The following is a 19,764-nucleotide window of genomic DNA, read 5'->3' on the forward strand; positions in this document are numbered from 1 at the left end:
TGGAAATGCCAGCGAACTATTAAGACGTGAAAGGATCTGTATTCTATACACAAAGAGCCAAACCTTTCGTCTTCTTGTTTAAAAATTTACCTCTTCCTAAGTTGGGTAGTTCAAATACTGTCTGCGGTGTATCTCAAAGTAAAGAAATTTTGGAAAATAAATGTTTCATTTTTTAAGATTTTCACAAGGATTTTGTGAATTTAATAATTTTTGCGCTGTAAGTGGAGCACTAAATGATACTTTAATATTGAATATAGATAATACTTTATTAGTTGATATGATACTAGAAATGATACTACATATGACACTACTACACATGATACTTCAGTGGCTACACATACTGCTGGACCTATTAAAGTTCGGAGCACAGAAATCGTTCAATATTAATCCTCTGTCGGTAAATGAATCGCTCCAAATTGGATTTAAAATGATCACTGCTTCTTTCAGGATCAACCTGAGAGATGAAAATGATACTGACGCCTGCACGAGTTCACGGAAGCGGCCCAGGAACAATCTTGTCATTACCGTTCTGCACGAGAGATCGATCGGCGTGCGTTTTGGCACGCGATTGCTAGCTTTCATCAAAAGTGAGAGGAGAAAGAGGTCCGGGCAAATAATGATTTTACTTTTGCTTTTGTGCTGAACCGGTTTTTGCCGCCCTTACGGGAGGACTCGTACACCGTCACCGATTAAACTTGATACCTGAGCCCAGCCGATCGACGAACATTCCATTATGCCCGCTTAAACGGTACACCCACGCCGCGGAGAATTGGTTGTACCTCTTGGAGATCGATCTCCTCGGTACGTGAGAAAATAACGTTCCATTCTGTAGAACAATACCTGCCTTTATACCTACCGAAAGGATAATTTTAAAAATGTAATTGCTGGACAGCTGGTCTTGAACACTTTCATAAAAAGATATTGCATTGCGTATTTGAGTAATATTCACTGGAATTTTATTTCATTCTCGCATCAATAGCATGCTTGTCAAAGAAAGCTTTCTAGGAACAACTGTTAAATTGTTAGATCTTAATAATTAATTGTTTGCGTAAAGTTGACTCAATAAAAACTTTGATTCACCATTGTAGTATTAGCACTCTTATAAAGCTAGCATTAGCAGAATCGTTATCAAGTTCTCAGGTATTTATTAAGTTAAAGACATAGTTTCAGAATAGTTGTACCTTTCACAAAGTCGAGTTACTCGTTTAAACTAATAATAATTGAATTCACTGACAATCCAAAGAAAATGTTTGTAATAATGTATGCTGTTCCTTCTTGAAATAAGTTTTATTTAGGCTATCCCTGAAAAGTAAAATCTAGGTAAATATTGTTTGTATAGGTAACAGAAACATGTAATATCCACATCCGAGTGCCTAGAACGGGCACGAGCAGCGGCTCGAGTGTAGAAAGAGCCAGATGATCCAGATTAGTCCTCTTACTTTGGACGGTCTTTCAGTCTCTTGGTGGTAATCCTTTCACCGTTCTCTCTCTCGGCCGTGAATCGTACTGTCCGGCTCGAATTTCAGTATGTCCGATTGCTCACTCGTTTTTGTAACAGGAAATTGTACGGCGAATGTGCGTAGGAAGTGCTACTTCCTGAAGCGGTTCCCTTGCCCGCTAAAAATTTGAAAGGGAAGTGGCGGGTGCAACTATTAAACGATAATTCAGGCGACTTTAGTATGTGAAAGTGTTTCATGCGTTACGTTGGTAACACACTTATCTGTTGCCTTCTAGAATTATATTACAGAATTTATTATTCATTAATTATAGTATTTACTATGAATTATCTCGTAGAAATCAAATTCTTTAGCTCCGCGTGTGACATTCTGTTACAATATATATATATATAATAAAAATATAAAATTGTGAAGATCCACAAACCTCGACAACTATCTATAACTAACGTCATGTACATTGGTGCGACATATTGTGTTCAGCAATATTGGCATACACAACGTCGAAGACATTTTGCATAGGTAATTAAACAACGTCGGAGAAGTTCCTGTAACTAAATAAACGACGTTGAATAAATTTCTACATGTAAATAATTAACATGGAATAAATTTCTATAAGCCTGTAAGCTAAATGATCGACACTCAATAAATTCATACAGGCAGAACAATCCAGCGGTGAATACACCGACAGAAGACGTACCATTCGAAAATAAACAAGTTCAACTTGACATGTCGTTACGTAACACCGCGAAGAAATCAGTAAACCTGAAATTTCAACGGAACCGTGCTTCATTACAAGCCCCGCTAAAGGTATACTTCCATGACTTTCAGTGGATTTAGCCGGCTCGTAACAACCGGGGCAGAGCCAACGCGATTACCGGTGAAAGCGCTGAGCCATCGGGATCTCGTGGCTGCGAGATGAGCGTGTATATCTCCGGTAAATTACAGCGACACGTGTGCACTTAGGCCGCTGCAATTGAATTCTTGTCTGTGTCTCGTCTTCCTCGTCCGCGCGGAAATTACTACGGGGCGGCAGGCAACAATATGGCGGCCCCGTTGCGCAACACCGAGCATTTCGCGCACGGTGCTTAGTGTCGATGAGCATGCGATTCGTACACTCTGAACAGCGATGAGTAATTATTCGAATCGGAGATCGCAATTTCCTTGCACGCGATACACGATACTTGATGGCGATTCTGAACCGAATCGTTATAACAATGCGGTTATGCATGTAGGTACTACACGCGTTATCGATTCATTCACCATTTTGATTATAGGTTCCTCAGCCGCAGTTACAGTTTTGCTTTGTGATCTCTGATAAAATTTCTGGCGGCATCTTATACTAATTTGCGGAGATCGTAAACGATAAACGTTTAATTTTTCAAGGAAATCTTTATTTAGAGCGGGAGGAGTTTACTAGAGGGAAAACGGCGTTTGTAATTAAACGTTATTAGTCGTTCGTGTGTTCAGAAAGAAGTAAAAGAAGCCTTCATTGGAATGTAGTGTGAATTCGTGCAATTAACAGTTCCTTTTATAAATTAATTAAGAAAAATTATTGTTGATTAGAAGAAGTAAGCGTCAGCGTCGAATAAAAGTACAAAACGTAAGTTGCAAATAATTACAATAAAAAAATTCATTCATTCAATCGCATTTGGGCACTTATTCCTCAAAACGAGTTAAACCGAACACCCATAGATCTTCCGTATAGATCATAAAAAAATCAGAAAATAAAGAACAATACAAATCTGAATAAAAAATGAAGAATCGTTCGTATCTACTATTTCTATAAATCGCAACGAGCGTTTCAAGCGTTCATAAATGAAACCGATACACCGAACATCTCGATTACCGGGACGGTTCAATGAAGATGCGTTTAACGATGGCGCCGCGATACGAGGTCAGTTACGAAACCGAAGAAACATTAACAGCGCTCGGGGTTCAGTTGGCGTAGGATGGGGCCTGCAAGCGGATCGTCTTTGGACGCACTTGAAATCGATCTCGGCGATAGCTGACCGGCGGACGTGCCGGCGGCGGCGGTCGTCGAACTCGTGGAGCGCCGCGCGGGAAGCTCAAGGAAGGAAAAAAGGGGAATAGCGGGCGACAAGATAGGAGAACGCAGGCCAGTCGGAAAGAGAGTGCTTTCTTCGTGAATCGGTGACGGTGAAGGTCCTCGTATATAAGCAACTGCCAGTACTGCAATTGTCAGTGTGATTCGTCCCATCGGAACCGTCCTATCTGCTTATACCTGCTAACCGGATCACGATGTTGCGAGTTGTAAGTTGATTCGTCAGCGTCTACCTTGAAAGGGAATCCCTAAGCCTCAAGATCAAAGGATAGAGCGAATTAAAAAGGATAGACCGAATTCAAGTGCGTCGTAAAAGGATTAGATAGAGAATCATTTCGTATGCATTTTTTTCGGGTTGCCAACTCGTGAAGGTGTCTGCGGTGAAGGGTCTAAAAGGTTTGAATATTTCGAAAGTGACACGATAGAGACAGTCTGGGGGGACGTAAGAGAAACGTTTCTTATTTTTCGGAGAAAGTATCTCGATCAAGCTAAAAAATTGTTGCTTCCGGTAGATACATTGTGGATTTGGAGAGAAAGTTGATCTTGGAGTAGTTACATTAATGGTTTGGAATGACGTGTTGGAGGTTCGAAAGGGCGGTAGAGGTTTTGGTCTTTTGGTCCTCTGGGAAGAGTTTTTCGAGATTCTTTTCGGAGGACTCGGATTCTGAGTAGGTCTCCCTTTACCCTGTAATTTAAACTCGGTTCGGTAGCCCTGAATCGTGATTGCGAACTTTACAGTTTTTGTTCGGACTGGCCGTGGCCGCTGTGAGGGCCTCTTATTTGTCCTCCCTGGAAGGTCATGGTTTCGGCAGTGAGCCGAAGCTCATCTCGCAATCGGTGCACCTAAAGGAGATACCGACGAAAATCATCAAGGTCACGAAGACTGCGGTTGTCAAGGTTCCAGTGCCGTATCCTGTTAAAGTACGTTCTTTCTTTCGTATTAATATATTAGTACTTGTTTCAGGGTTAAGTGTATGTTATAATTGGATACCTTTAGTAATCCTATGATTAATTTTTACTTCACAAAATATTGATGTTTCTATGATAATTTTAATTTTTACAACTCATTTTTCTAACAAATGCATAGTACTGGTAAGACAATTATTCAATTAGCACAAGTATCCACTTAAGTAATTACTAAAACAAGTTCTCATCCGAATCACTTTTCAACCAGTCACCTATACAATACCATGAAAAACGCAATTTCAAATCAATCTTACCTCCTCAAAGTTTCTAAGCATTACAAGCTAATCCAACCAATTGATCAATTTCAAACAATCTACCTGAAACCAAGAAAAATCTCACTATTATTTTCCCATCGTTAAAACCGCAATGGTGTCAGACGTCCAGCACGCACGGCTGCATAATTGCCAGGCGATCCACCCTTTCGCCTAGACCGCAGCTCCGAAGCGTTACAGTTTCACCGCGAGAACTCGAGACGCGAGAGTCGACCGACCGACTAGTTCGTCCCCTGATCTAGAAATTCCTTTCTCCCAGGTGCCCCATCACATACCAGTTCCGGTGCCGGTGAACCATCCGATCGCGGTTCCGTACCCGAAGGTAGTGAAAGTCCAGGAAACGGTGCCGGTCGAGGTGTCGAAGCCAATCCCGATCGAGATCCACCAGCAGGTGCCTGTAGTGGTGCCGAAGGCTGTCCCGATACCGCAGCCGGTTCCCGTTCCACAGCCGGTAGCGATCAGCAAGCCGGTCTTCTACCCAGTGCCGCACCCTATACCTTATCAGGCGCACAGCGAGTCGGAGGGTGGAGCCGGGGGCTACGATACCGGATCGGACCACGTGGGACACGAGTCCGAGAGCTATAGCGCTTACACGGTGAACGAGCAAGGACACGGAGGCTACGATCAGCAGAATTCTGGAGGACACTTCCAGCCGTCGCAACCTGACTACAATTCGCACCATTGAAGAGGATTCGGGAGGATCACTGTTCTCAGGTCGAAGAGATTAACTCCATTTAATGTTGTTGGATTTAGTACCGAAATGATTAATTGGTTCTTGTTACATTTTTTTACTTGCCATTGTATGGAGTTAATCACTTTGACGAATGAATGGCCAAGTTGGTGGACAATTGGAGAGGATCATAGTTTATAGGCTGAGGAGATTAACTAGACTTTTTGAATGTTTTGGAATTTAGCACTGGATTGAGTAATTGGCTCTTTATGTATGTGATTTTGTCAAACATTTTACTTGCCATTTTGTGGAGTTGATCATTTTGGTATATCAATGACAATGTCGATGGATAAGGTACGATGTAATTTTTCGATTCTGGTGTTTTGTTGAGATCTATTGATTCTAGGGAAAGAGGGTGCGAAAATCGCCATACTGTATGATATTCAGGCTGTTTCTGGTGAATACGTTAATATTTGGCAGTTGATACCCTTCAAGCATTCTGAGAAGTATTTTGCGTGGGATAATGTCGATAAACAGAAGGGAAGCATCTCAGTAATTCGAGGACTGCTGTATTTATGTTGATGACGTTTCGGGTGCTCTTGTTGTGAGATTGCGGGACTTCGTGTGATATTAGAATTTTCTTTCTAAGAATTCTGATACAATTGAATTGACAGAAACTGTCACACGCAAGCGAACACCAATTACGCAATCTCTGTTACATTCATTATGCTAAGATCTTATCTAATTCTCTAGTTCCAACTATTACGAACTGACCTTTTTGGTAGTAGCTTTAAAGAGATTATTTCATACGAGGTCCCAAACAGAAGCTAAAAAGCTGTATCTTTCACGGCGTCTCCATCGATTGTACACTGTATCGTTAAGTCTGTGTCGTTAAGTTTCTGTTTGTAACTTGTTATATTGTTGGTTAACGAATTTTATTTTTCCTATTTGTTTTTATAATAAAAAGTAATACCTTGAACATTGCGTAACATTCTTACTTCCTTCTTCGGTGTTGATCAATCATGTTCTAATCAATCTCGCAAAACTCGTTCCTACATGTGGGGACGCGGCTTAAGATCGTTCGGTAAAAAGGATGCTGCTGTTGTGTCGAGCGATCTTTCACGGTCCAATGAAATGGAAAGTGAATTGTCCTGATCGGATGAGTCACGCGGCTTGCGTTCATCGCTGCACGATCCGTATTCAGTGCCCGAACTGATCCTAACCTGCACACGACCGACAAAATGGCGGTCAACGTTCCCGCTATGGGAACACGGGAAAAGGGTCGATCCGAGGCCAAGTATCCATAACAGGCCGTTTAGAAATTACAAAGAAATAGAAAACGCGGTTTCCATTTCTCGTTTTAGGAAAGTAGATTTTTCAATCGTACAATAATTTTAATTAATTCCCTCATTAGGAAGAAAGTTTTAGGTTCAGAGATCATTATATCAGTTGCGGAACTTTCGACTTGTAATTGCAAATCTTGGAGAACGTGTTCCAAGTAATTTTAATAGATTTAATGTTGAACGATGTTGTTTAACGAAATCAGTGGAATTTATTAGCTGTCAGTGCTTTTAATTTCATTATGATCCCCATTTACGCACTGGAAATAACGTCGAGAAAGCAGATACCAATAAAGATTTTACATTTTCCTCCGACACTGGAGTGTCCAAAGGAAAGCAAGTACTCGATCGAAAGATACTAACAACCTTACTAATACAAAGAAGAAGAACAAATCTAATTGTGCGAAGGAAATATCACAGTAAAAGCTACAACCGAAACTGGAGTACAAATCGAATCGGCTCGGTTTAATCTTAATATCCCCGCATTCCTTCGAATTCCATTTACTCTCGCGCACTCCACGTTCTCGAATACAACCCAGTCCCACGACTGTGAAACGAATTCAAGGATGACGGCGAAGGTTGCCGCGGTTTCTCAACTGCGCTCCAATTTTCGACAACCTCTCGAGGCTCTCGAGTCACGCAGTACGGGTGCACGCACACATTAAACAAAAAACCAGTTTGTATTTTCGTACGAAAAAAGGGGTATCTTTATTTCAGTGATGCAAGACGCGCGTCGAGTTACGTACAAAAAGAAAGGGAAAGAGAATTAAACAATTACGACCGTACAAAAAATAATTACGTCTAATGTCACAGTAGCGAGAACGCTGGGAGCCAATTCGTTCGGCCCTCGCGAAGGTCCTGGTCGAGGACACCGTCAGAGAGAGCCGGATGTTCTGGGGGGCTAATTTTGCGCCCCGCGTCCACCGGGGGGAGCCAATCATCGTTGCTGTTTGCAGCCCGACCTGACTGACCTAGAGATGAGGTAAGAGAAAAGCGTGGCCGAGTGAAGGGTGACGATTATCCAGGTTAGCTGCCTTCGGGACTGGCCAGTTAGTGACCGTCCTCGAAGGTCGACCGAGGAAGATCGTAGTGTCGCAGGAACTTTCTCTGTCAGCGATACTCCGCTGGCGATTGTGTTTGCTTGCTCGCCACGAGAACTGGCTCCCCCCGGAATCCCACGATGTAGTTGTTGATTGTTTACCAGGAGGAGTAGCCGCCGTTCACCCAACCATTGTACTGTTTCTCAACGACGACGGGTTGAGCGACTGGGACAGGAACGTGCTTCACAACTGGAACGGCGACGGGATGGGGCACCTTCACGGCGTACGGGGCTGGCACTGGAACCTTGACTGGAACGCTCACGGGGTAGGGGACTGGGCGGTCGACGGGGACTGGCCTGTCGACTGGCACTGGTACGTGCTTGGTCACCTCCACTGGGTACGGTTTCGGGACATGCACTGGGTAGGGGCGGTCTACCGGAACAGCGACTGGTACCTGAAAAGATTACCGTTTCGTGTAAGGATCTAATGTAGAGTTTAGTTAACTTCTTCATGGGATCAAAGCGATAGGAATATTTAGTTGTTATGTGAAGTCAATAGAGTTATGCTGATTTCAATGTTGTATTTGTAATACTCTCTTAGAGGACTGTTGAGTGTAGACTCTATACTGTAGAAGGTTAGAATGTGATTATTTGTTGAGTGGCATAGTGTCGCTGTTATTGATCCACGAGGAGAATAGTAATTGAATGTTAATACAAAAATGAAATTTAGGGTCTAGATTGGAGATCGAATAGTCTACTGGTAGCAGATTGCGTGACTCTAGGACCGAATGTCCGAACACTCTGACTGAATAATTTTATGCTGCTTCATACAAAGTTCAAGTAAAACGTGATAGAAGTGCAGTTTCAACTTCATTTTCAAGGTACTGATTGTCATAGACTGCCAAAACTATGAAGTAAGTCTCATTTGTCGTTCCTCTTTACGCCAATGCTCGCGCTTGTAGCTGTTTACCTCGCGCACGCCTACTCGACGGGTTGCCATAATTCAGGGAGATATAGAACCGTCCCTATCTTGAAAGCGAAGATGTAACTTTCTTATTTATAATTTTCGTTCCTTACTGCCACGAAGATCATACAATCAATTCTTAAATTTTAACTCAACGTATTTCTTTTATTGTTGAAAATTGCATGACAAATGAAACCAGTTCGGTTACCATTGATGCCAGTAAAAGATACGCGTTTCCCAGAAAACAAATCGAACCTTGGAATACTATATCGATGGATCATAAGTAACAACGCGTGACTTGATCGCGAAACGTCGTAAAACGTAACTGTGGCGTGGTGATTTCCTAGAAAACACGGCAACGCGTTCCCATCTTACGAAACCCCGTACTTGTTCGCATTGAAACGGTAATGAGCGATCGATGATGACGATCGCAGCCGTATAGCAATCGCCGTATAGATATCACGAGATAAACAGAGCGTGATTCCCCTTTGATATCGCGTCCCCGATAACTCTCGCGCATCAGATTTCGTTTCGCTTCATCGTGAAACTACTTGGAAGCCGTCGATCTGGTGAGATTAGGTTCGTTAACGATTCACGCCTCCGCGACACGATTCCGACGAGATCGAAAGTGACCCGTTCACTTTTTACCAGGGACTCCATTTTTGACGGTTAGTCGGTTGAAATCGAAAATGTGGTTTATCGGTTAAGATTGAAAATTGGCATGCCAGTTCGAATAGAAAACTGTGATTACCAATCGACACGGAAAATTTGATTTACCGTTGAACTCGAAAGTTTGGTTTTACAGGGAAAATTGGACAATGGATTAACCGAATGAAATTGCAAATGAAAGTTTGGTTGACCAGTTAAGATCGACAATCGTGTTGACGAATGAAATTGAAAGTTAGTTTATCGGTCGAAGATGAAAGCATGATTTGCTGGTTAAAATCGAAAATTCGATTTACCAGTTGAAACCGAAAATTCAGGTCATCAGTTAAGATTGAAAGGTGGATTAACGAATGAAATTAGAAATTTTTTATCATCAGTTCAGATGAAAATTAGGTTAACGAATAAAGTTAAAGATTCGGTTGACTGGTTGATATTGAACATTTGATGTGTCAATTAAAATTGAAAATTTGGTTTACCCTAACTGCGACAGGGACGTGCTTCTCGACAGGAACGGCGACGGGTTGTGCTACTGGGACTGCGACTTCTTTAGTCACCACAGTCGAGACACCGTGGCTGACGCCGACCGCGGGAACATGCGAGTATGCAGAAAGTCCCAGGCCATTCTCCAATCCGTATCCGGCGTATCCTCCGTATCCGGCGTATCCACCATATCCACCATATCCCAGTCCATAGACTCCACGTTTGTCTTTCTTCGGCGTCTCTTCGGCAAAAGCTACTGCCGCGAAGGCGAGAACGATGAAAAGCTGAAATAAAATAATTGTTTATCTTCCATGTATTTGCCAGCGCCCATTTTTGTTGGGACTTAAAAACAATATGAAAAGGTGAAATACTGTATAAATCTATACAAAACCATACAAAAAGTTGAAAAACTATATAAAATTATATAAAATTATTTAAAACTATATAAAACTTATTTATTTCGTCGATTTATTTCGTCGATCAGAAGATTCTCTACAGTAGAAATGATACAAAAATAATATGAAGATTTGTTACATGGTTCTTTATAGTTTATAAACTGGTACATGATAGTCTGCGGTGAAATAATCGATTCCTTTGAAAAGTCCCATTTGTATAATTTTATATGTTGGTAGTAAAAAGAAATCTCCTATGAGAAAGTTTAATGGTAAATGCAAACAGCAATGACATAACAAAGGAGCAACAATTTGCTAAATTTGGTAATTTAAAAATGAAGAGTCAAATGATACATTTGTTACCATTTCTTCAAGACCTCTATTAACGATATTCCTATTACTCAAACTGAATCTAACAGTTCCACAGAACAGAACTAAACTACAAAAAATTCCCTCCCAACTAATAATCAATAAGAAATGGTTCAAATTCACTAACAATATTCCACAAAATTTAACAGAAAATTCCAAAATGAACCAACCACTTCTCACAAAAATCTAACGGTTCCCATTTGCCCAACTCGGTCACATTTCTATAAATATTTGCAGAATAACCCAAAAATGGTATCAAACATGACAAGAATAACAATCGCCGATGTACAATTTCAAAACACTGATTCTCCGGAACAGTTGTGCTATACAGTATCAGCAACCCTCTAAGACGGAAAAATGGTCCTTAGGCGGTTGGTCCCGATCTTCAGCAGGGACTGACCAGTACTCAGGACCGTTCCGTCTAACCAACTAAGTATAATACGCGTTGTGCTCACCTTGGCGTTCATGGTGCTGTGCTATTGGAGTTGGTTCGTCGTTGTTTTGCGACTGATGAGATACCAAGAAGATTCTCTGCTTTTATACAGCCGGACGAACCCTTGAACAGGTCGGAGGTGGTAGACAAGTGGCGGGCCAGAGAAACGGTGAAAAGAAATTGGGCGTGGGGAGCGAGCAGGGGTCCCCGAAAACCGAACCAAGGCAAAGCTCACAGCGCTCTTTTTTCTTGCGAAAGATAAATTATATCTCTCTCCTCTCCTACTCTCCCCTCCCCCTTTCCCACCTCTTCACTCCCTACTCGTTGTTGATTAATACTTTGAATCCTTGCACTTCAGTTCGCCACTAGTCATCCACTCGTCTGCGTCAGGGTGCCTTTTTCCACTTGCTAATTGACCGTTCGAGGTGCATCCAGTGACGTCAGGAGTTTTCGTCTACGGTTCCCTGTGGCAAGTTTCAGCTATTCCTCGTCACGGGTACAGGATGGTTGTTTAGTAAGTATGCATCAAGGAAGGTAATCAGTAGAGTTAACGAGTAACGTGATACTTTGTTCTGTTTGGTGAGTTTTAGAGGACTTGTAGAAAAAATTTGGTATCGATGTTATTCGTTGTTGTTGCTCAGCGACCTGTAGTATTCTCTTTGCCTGATGAATCAACTGTTTTTGAGCACGAGTTCAGTCTAACTTGTGACTTCATTCATATAAAATGTAAATTGAAGGTTATTCCCTATACATTCGTCGGGACTTTTGAATTGTTTTCACGTAGGAGGAAGACTTTCTGGTTAATTCTGAAAAAAACTGGTACCGAATTATTTGTATTACGTACGCGGATGGCGAGGGAATGGAAAGGGACGTCTTAAAATCCTAGTACTTCGTTTTTTATTTTTACTTGATTGATGAAATGTTCGAAATAAACGCTCAAGTGCTTGAAGTTTGAATTCAGATTTTTTATATTTTCGATCGTAATCTAGCGTTATGATACTTTCTTAGTAGATTCCGAATCTTTATGTAAATTCAGATTTCTTCAGATCTCTCTCGATTTCACACATTTCAAAGATCTGCAGTCTACTGGTCGTATTTTGAGGACCGTCGAAAACGATCCGCAACAGGGATCTTTTTTCTCAATTTTTATCATCTACGGTTTCGATTAATTACACGTTTTCCAAAACGTCACAAATATTTGAAAGGAACGTCTTATTTTATATACATGGGTCAGAGCGTTGCATAAAGAGGCCACATTTCAAGGAATTTCACGTAACTTCGCTCGTTAACTGAACACCTGTTCGAAACGGTGAACTAGAGGGTGTCGGTCCGCGTTTTGACATCGCGGTTAACAATTGCTCGAGCAAATTCATGAACACGTGAACTTAACTCGATGCAATTAAACAAAGGTTATTATTAAACTAGGGTTCGCTCTTCTGCTCCTCGTCTTCATTTTTATTTTCAGCCGAGATAAAGATTGCCCCGATACTAAAACTCCTTCGCGGCCAATGATATCAGCTTTTTTTCATCGCAACTAAAATTTTATGCTAATAGAGTGACGTGAGCTTCTGCTTTTTCGGTTGCCGGTGTATCAGAAAACAGCGAAACTATTTCGAAAGTGGAAAGGGTATCGTAAAATATCAAAAAGGACATTTTAACGACAACGCTCGAAAACGACATAGCCTTTTATTTTTTTAAAGAAGGGTCCCGAATGTCCTGCGAAGGTCTTCTTTGCATATTTACGCGTTTTCATGCCTGGGATCCCATGCTGGGATTGTTTAGAACACGGTACTACGCTCGGAAAAATGTAAAAAAATATGTTTTTAATTTGGTTTGGTATAGTGTTCAAGTTCCTTTTTATAAAAGTGCTATGAACTTTTTACATTTGATGTGCATTTTGTCGGTCAGCGACGATAGAGGTAATAATAGTGGATATTAAGTAATAATAAATAGTAGTAAATAATATTAACTAATAATGAGTAGTAATTAATAGTAATAAATAATTGAATTACTTGTTGTATCGCATAAACATATAAAATTACTAAACACTATAGAAAATTAAACTACATTGAAATTTCGAAAGTTACAAGTGCATCATCAAGCATGTTCCACTGAAATATTCAAATTCACTTTTTATTCGACGGGTGATTTGATCGCTGCCGAAATTCCTCGCTGAAAAAATTGGACGCTGTTCATCAAAAATATAAAAACCCAATTCTCTGTAAATAAGGACATTTCGTTCGATCCGATCCATCCTGGGATTCAAATCATCATGAAAATTCATTCAAGTCAACTTTTTCTCATGCATTCGAACGGAATACATCATTCAAATGAGTCGACACGCGAAACAGTCACCGAGGGAAAAAAACATTTTGATTTCACCGCAATCCAATGGGATAATTCGCACAGCCGCGATTAATGAAATCGCTTTAACGCTTCATGTTTTAAACATGCGTTCAAGGATTCACGGGCGAGTCTATCGACAGAAATTCGGACTTCTGAGTAACCGGTCGTGAAACGAGACAATTTTTCGACACCGGGAAATACTCGGTTGGCCCTGCAATCAGATAATATTTTTAAATTCTTTAAAAAACAGCTTTTTCGTGGCAATTCCACTCACACGCTACGACCGAGGCAACAAGGTTGACATATTGAGCTGATCAGTATCTCGTTTGGGACATTGTTTAGCAGAAATTTTGATTAGTTATACCTGTTGAATATTTTTAATAATGTAGCGTCTCTTTTTTATTACAAATGTAGGAAAGATTATGTAAATAATAAATATAGAAAGAAATAAAAATAGAAAAGAACATAGAAATAGTAAATATAGAAAGAAAGAAATATAGGAAAACATAAGTTTCGAAAATTCCTGCTATCATCTACCATATTATCTAAATTAAATTTCTCAAAATTTAATTCTGATACGACGGAAGAAGACAATATAAAATGTTCAAATTTATAAATTTATCTATTATAATCCTGTATCAAGAATCTATAGTTCTGCATCAACAAATTTTTAAAGTCAAAAGTTCGATACGTTCCTCTTCAAAATGAAATTCTCCGCGAATTGTGAATGATAGAGGAAAGCAAACTTCAAGCTCGTATCCATCGAACGAAAATCTACGAGCCCCGCATATTAACCGTTGAAGAGTGTAAAAAACGTTGAAACCCGTTGGACAGTATAATTAATAGTCCTCGACGGGCGCAATGAATTTCAAATTTTGCATCTGACACTTTGAATAACGCCGAGGAAAGATGCTTGTTCCGAGAAACGCTGGCTTATTACGGGCGAACGGACAGACGGAGAGCCACCCGACAGTGCACAAGCGAAAACGACGAAACAGAGTTTAGAAAAAAATAGAACAAAACAGAGCTGAGAATTTTTTAAAGCTCCAGCCTCCAATCCTAGGGCAGAACTAACCCCCTTTGTCGGAGGGATCGGCCGGGCATTCCGATCTAGAGTGCCCGATCGGACCCCGAACGTCTGGATCTCCTCCTAGTTCACTTTGTTCTTGTTAAGAGAACTGTTGTTTCATCGTTGATCGATGAATCGATCTCACCACAGGGATAAAATTGATTTTTCTAACCCTTTGGAACGTTTAATGGGGTTTAATACCTTCGAAATATTAGACTGGACAAAGACTTTTCTTCTGTTTGTAAATTCTTGAATTACTATGCCGAAATATGAGTTGCTTATCTGACTTCGAAACTTTATGTTGCTATACAAAGTATTTCACTCGTTCGTAATATTTATTCGTTGGTTATAAAATAAATGTCACATTGAGATGTAAATGACTTATTAGCTAACCCGATAATTCTTATAATCCTGAAATAAGAATCGCCAGAAACGTGTACGGTAGTTACATATTTAATCGAGAAAGTCGTTTTATCGTAAGTGAGTTTATCGCTGAGTTAAATCTTTATATCGCGAGTAAAATGTAACGCGTTAATGTTACAAGGCCGCCATCAAGGTGAAAGATTGAATAATTCCATTACCAAAGAGATTAATGTTGAGACAAGAGATGGAGAAAGTGGGGAGATAAAATGAATTGTACGTCAATTATATATTTCAGAATCAGAATTAAATATGTTAAAAGCGTAAGTGACAAGTTCGTCGTGTGAACAACACAATTAATATGTGTTCCGCAATGGTTACGTGTCTGTTTTAAGTATTGAACGTCAGCCTGTACCTTCACTTTCCGAAAGAAAAGAAAGAATGACGTAAAAGGGTAACCTTCATGACGCGGAATACTGCAAAAGGGAAAGAAGGTTGACTGGGACACTCAAGTTCACATCGCTTGTAAAATTGTACACCGTCGAATGCCCATGGTGCCATTTCGAGTGAGCCGGTGAGTGATCGGTGGTCGAGGACTGGTTTTAGGGACGGGTTCATGTATTTTGTTGTTTCGTTTTGTCGGCCGGTTCCTTCAGAGATGGGAAATTGGGGGGAAATTGGAGCGGATATCGACTCGCGGTGAGTGAACGTCTTGTTTCGGATATTTCGTACGACGAGGGCTCACGGAATCGCGAGTAATGTGGATTGCTGCGTATACAAGTATTGTAAGTCGCAGTTGCCTTTAAGTACAAAATTGCTTATAGAAATGTTCGATTTACAATTTCAATAATGGAAAATAAATAATCATGTAGGAAAGTTTCTATAGTAATGGAATTTTTGATATTTAAAGTCATTAGTCTTTAAACTTCTAATTAATTTGTATTATTATTCATTTATAGAATTACTAACTTCTATTGTTATTAACTTCTATTATTACTAATTTCTATTATCGCTAATTTCCGTTATTATTACATTAACGCGTTAATCATTCGACGTTCCGATTTCTTTCGAATAAAGAAACACCCTCTAAAGTTTGTTTTTCGCAACACCATCAACGACGCGTGAAATCTTCGCGGCAATTATTATGAACGGCCCGTAAGTAAACGGTGAAACGAATTTTGTTTTCAATAGAGCGCTGATCGTTTTCACCCGATCAATGCGCAACGGCGATTCCGGTTTGTAATCGCTTTCGCCTAATAATCGCGGCCGTTTGATCGGTCACGGGTCTAGATAATTTCGGAACGAGGGTAAGCGGGGCGGCGTGCCGCGGCGCGAAAAAAATGGTAGGGGATAGGTACACGCACGTCGTGCGTTGCATAAATCGTCTCCCGGTCAGTGTGTTTCGACACCGGAAACTGGCTTTGTCCTTTTCCCTTCTTTTCAACGCACAAACCTCCACGCTTCGTTTGTTACACGCTCAAGATGGGCCCGATCGTCGCGATTTCACAACCGCGCCGCGGTGCAGCGAAATCGACAAAAATTCCACGTTTCAATTGCGCGGCTGTCTTACCCCGACGAGTCGGTCTCTGTTGTTGTTGTTGTTGTTGTTGTCGTCTTCTTCGATCGCGGAATGTAGTAGTTGGTGCGGTGAATACGATTGGAAATTGGGCGGAGCGAAAAAGAATTGAATTGGAACGGAAAGTTTGGAACCTTGGGATTGCAACGTTTTCAAACGTATTTAAGTGGATGTAATATGAATTTTTAGTGTCGTTGAAACTGTATTTGGGGTGTTAGAATTGGTAGTGGTTGGTAGTTGGTACTTGGTACTTGGTAATGGTGGGTAGTTGGTAATTAATAATTGAGGATAGTTGGCAATTGCTGATTGGTACTTAAGAATAGTTAGCAATTGTCAAATTATAATTCAGAATAATTGCTAATTGGTAGTAACTAATAGTTAATAGTTGGCAATTGATAATTAACAACAATTAGAAATTAGTAACGACTTGTATCATTCCCTCAGCCTTCGTAACAAATGAAACCTCATGCAATCCCAATTCTTGTTAATAGTATCTACGCAAGGTTATAATAATAATAATAATAATAATAATCAAATAATTCATTCACTATCAAAATTCGTTTCTTGAAAATTAGGCGTTCCTTATACAAAAAGAATATTAAATCTCTTTGAATCTTCTGCGCCAAGTATGACCCACATTATCGAAACCGGGATCAAACGGTAAAAGATTAAACCGATAAGCCGACTCCGTAAAAAGAAAACGGCAACGATATCGTTTATAGAATTGCCAAATAAACGATACCGTTGCCGTAACGTCACAGTTTACATTGTATCTCGCCATGCGTGCCCCTTTATTAACCATTGTACGGTGAACAAAAAGTACCAATTTGTTCGGCCGGTGCCGTTTATCGCGTGTAGCCGACGCGACTATCGCGTGTGCACAGGAACAGACGAAAAGTTTCAGGCAGGAATTACGTCGGCCCCGTATCGACGCGATCTACGACGCCGTACATGTCGTTTATTGTCATGAAAATGAGAAAGGGCCGTTATTATTGCACGCCGGTACGGCCAACCCAGCCCGGCGCCACGGGTTTCACCTGTGGCCCAGGTAAACGCATACTTTATCCAGAAAGAAAGTCGACTTCGTTTCGACGTATCGAAGAATCGCGACACCTCGCACGAGGTCCGACCAATTGAGCAATGGAGCATGAAATTCCGGAATATACATAAATGCCGATAAATTGTTCCCATTACCGTGTTCCGTCTAGCGGGTCCCATCGAAACCTAATCTCCGAATTTCAACGGAGAAAAGGTATGCTTTCAAATGGACTGATTGTTTTTAGATAAACTTTAATTGAAGGTGGAATGAGTGAACGTTTGTTGCTAATTATTCTATTACGAGAGGTGTATTTATTTTGGATTAAAGCTGAGAATTAAAAACGTCTGATTTCACTTTCGCTTTGTTGGTTATAATGGAGTTACAAAATATGAAAAGGTAAGGCGAGATTGTGTTCAAATTTTATTTTGCATATTGCATAATGCAATATTGCATTCACTCTTTTTTGTAGATATTTAGGAGCTACACATTTGTGAAAACTATCGGTTTATCAGTAATGAACAGGCTAGTCCCGGTGTTGTAAGAATCTTAGACGTTGAATTGATCTGTCTTCATAAATACACGCCGCTTGCGTCGTTAGTTCTATCGAACTGGAATTCCTTCTGTAATGTACACTGTTTTGTAACCGTCGTTGTCTTAATTAATGTGTTTTTCGAAACGGGTTCTGGATCGAAAACATTTTTCACGGGAATAACTTGGTCGTTTTGAAGGTCACACATGGAGATTGTGTGAAACTTTCCCGGTGACCTTAAATTTCGCGCTGTAGCCTTGTTACGATATATTCTCGAGTGGTAATTTGTCGTAATGGACACGGTAGACCAAGACGAATTATTTTCTGTTTGACAGCCAAGGAATAAATATACTTGAACGTTAACAGTAGATTTACAGAATTCGCCAATGCGACGCACATGAAATTTTATAAACATTATGTGGTAAATGTTCAGCTCGACTTTCATTGATACAATATTGCTATCCATTATTTAAACAAATAAACTGTTAAAAAGTTAATCACACTAATCTACAAATTAATCAAACCAGTTGTTCAAAAATCAATTTCATTAATTGTCCATTTTCAAGCTTTTAGTTTCCAGTATTTACTCTATGTGTTACTGTTTTGCTAGTGTCTGGTCAAAATTTCATATTAGTAGGTAGATTACTGCTGAAAGATACATCTGGCACGTTAACGTTTCACAACGCGGCGACATCCGCCGCAAAAAGACATTTCGCCGAAGTTTACGGTGCTAATAAATTAAAGCATTGACGATCTGAGTGGATCCACCGCTTACACATTTTCCAAAATAACTTCTATTACAAGATCAGGAGATCGAGGCACATGGAACGATTTGATGACGAAAAGAGAAACTTTGCGAAGCCACACGGGAGCTATCGTTCGTATTTAGAAATTTTGTGTAAAAGCAGCCTCTAATCGTTGAAATTTATAGAACATCATTTGTTAGAATGAATTTGGTGGACAGTTAAAAATAACCTTTAAATTGAGCTATAAGTTGATTTTCGTTGACAGTTATCCAACCAGGTGTGATAAAGGTGTCATAAATTTTGTAATTAGGTATCTTTGAAATCGACCCTTGAAACGAAAAAATTTTATTCTAGGCATTCAACTATTTCCTTTTTATACAGAATGATCCTTATTTTGCAAATTTATAAATATGTCAGAAATAAAGTAATAATGAAAAAATAATAATAATAATAATAATAATAGTAGTAATAATACTAATGATGATAATGACAACAACGACAAAAATAGTAATAGTACATAGTAATAAGACGAATAAGACAAGGTCACCTTCCTGCACTTCTAACAATATTTTCACTCAAATTTCAGACGTACAATGTTTTCTCCAGGTCACAACACTATCCCCCGATGAAACATAAGATAATTTAGACCTACCACCGTTCCATAGTGGGTCGTAATTTGTTACCCTAACCGACCTGGGCCGAAAGTGTCCGAAAGATCGATGAGAAAAAAATTTGTCAGATTCAATCGCCACTGCAACCGGCGGCGCAGATTTGCATAATTATTAGCTGGAATCGCGTTTAATAAATCTATGAATGGTCAATGGGCTTTTATTTCAATGCCTCCGCCTGGAGGAACGTAATTCTATTTTGACGCTGTGAATACAGTCTCCTTTCTATTTAATACACATCCGGTTGGATGAAAATATGTGATTCGGGCCTTCTTGTAAACTATTATCTCTCATTCACGTTTTGTTTAGACCCATCTAATA

General features: G+C 40.1%; 2 protein-coding genes across 2 annotated transcripts; one reads left to right on the top strand and one right to left on the bottom strand.

Moving 5' to 3' along the window:
• The first annotated feature begins 3,385 nt into the window (after positions 1-3,385).
• Positions 3,386-6,360, top strand: LOC116429523 (uncharacterized). Its single transcript, XM_031982550.2, has 3 exons — positions 3,386-3,728; positions 4,258-4,440; positions 5,017-6,360. The coding sequence occupies exons 1-3, from the start codon at positions 3,717-3,719 to the stop codon at positions 5,440-5,442; spliced, it is 621 nt and encodes a 206-aa protein (XP_031838410.1). The 5' UTR covers positions 3,386-3,716; the 3' UTR covers positions 5,443-6,360.
• Positions 6,361-7,587: 1,227 nt separating this feature from the next.
• Positions 7,588-11,176, bottom strand: LOC116429505 (uncharacterized). The gene is made up of 3 exons (XM_031982513.2): positions 11,133-11,176; positions 9,913-10,200; positions 7,588-8,261 (listed from the first exon to the last, which is right to left on the bottom strand). The coding sequence occupies exons 1-3, from the start codon at positions 11,142-11,144 to the stop codon at positions 7,965-7,967; spliced, it is 597 nt and encodes a 198-aa protein (XP_031838373.1). The 5' UTR covers positions 11,145-11,176; the 3' UTR covers positions 7,588-7,964.
• Between the last annotated feature and the right edge of the window lie 8,588 nt (positions 11,177-19,764).

The sequence above is a fragment of the Nomia melanderi genome, chromosome 3, assembly GCF_051020985.1.
Source record: "Nomia melanderi isolate GNS246 chromosome 3, iyNomMela1, whole genome shotgun sequence".
Lineage (NCBI taxonomy): Eukaryota > Metazoa > Arthropoda > Insecta > Hymenoptera > Halictidae > Nomia > Nomia melanderi.

Excerpts from the sequence above, each read along its gene's own strand:
- LOC116429523 (XM_031982550.2), top strand. Across the intron at positions 4,441-5,016 it reads CAGTGCCGTATCCTGTTAAA|GTGCCCCATCACATACCAGT; the intron begins GTACGTTCTTTC and ends CCTTTCTCCCAG.
- LOC116429505 (XM_031982513.2), bottom strand. Across the intron at positions 8,262-9,912 it reads ACGTCCCTGTCGCAGTTAGG|GTACCAGTCGCTGTTCCGGT; the intron begins GTAAACCAAATT and ends TAATCTTTTCAG.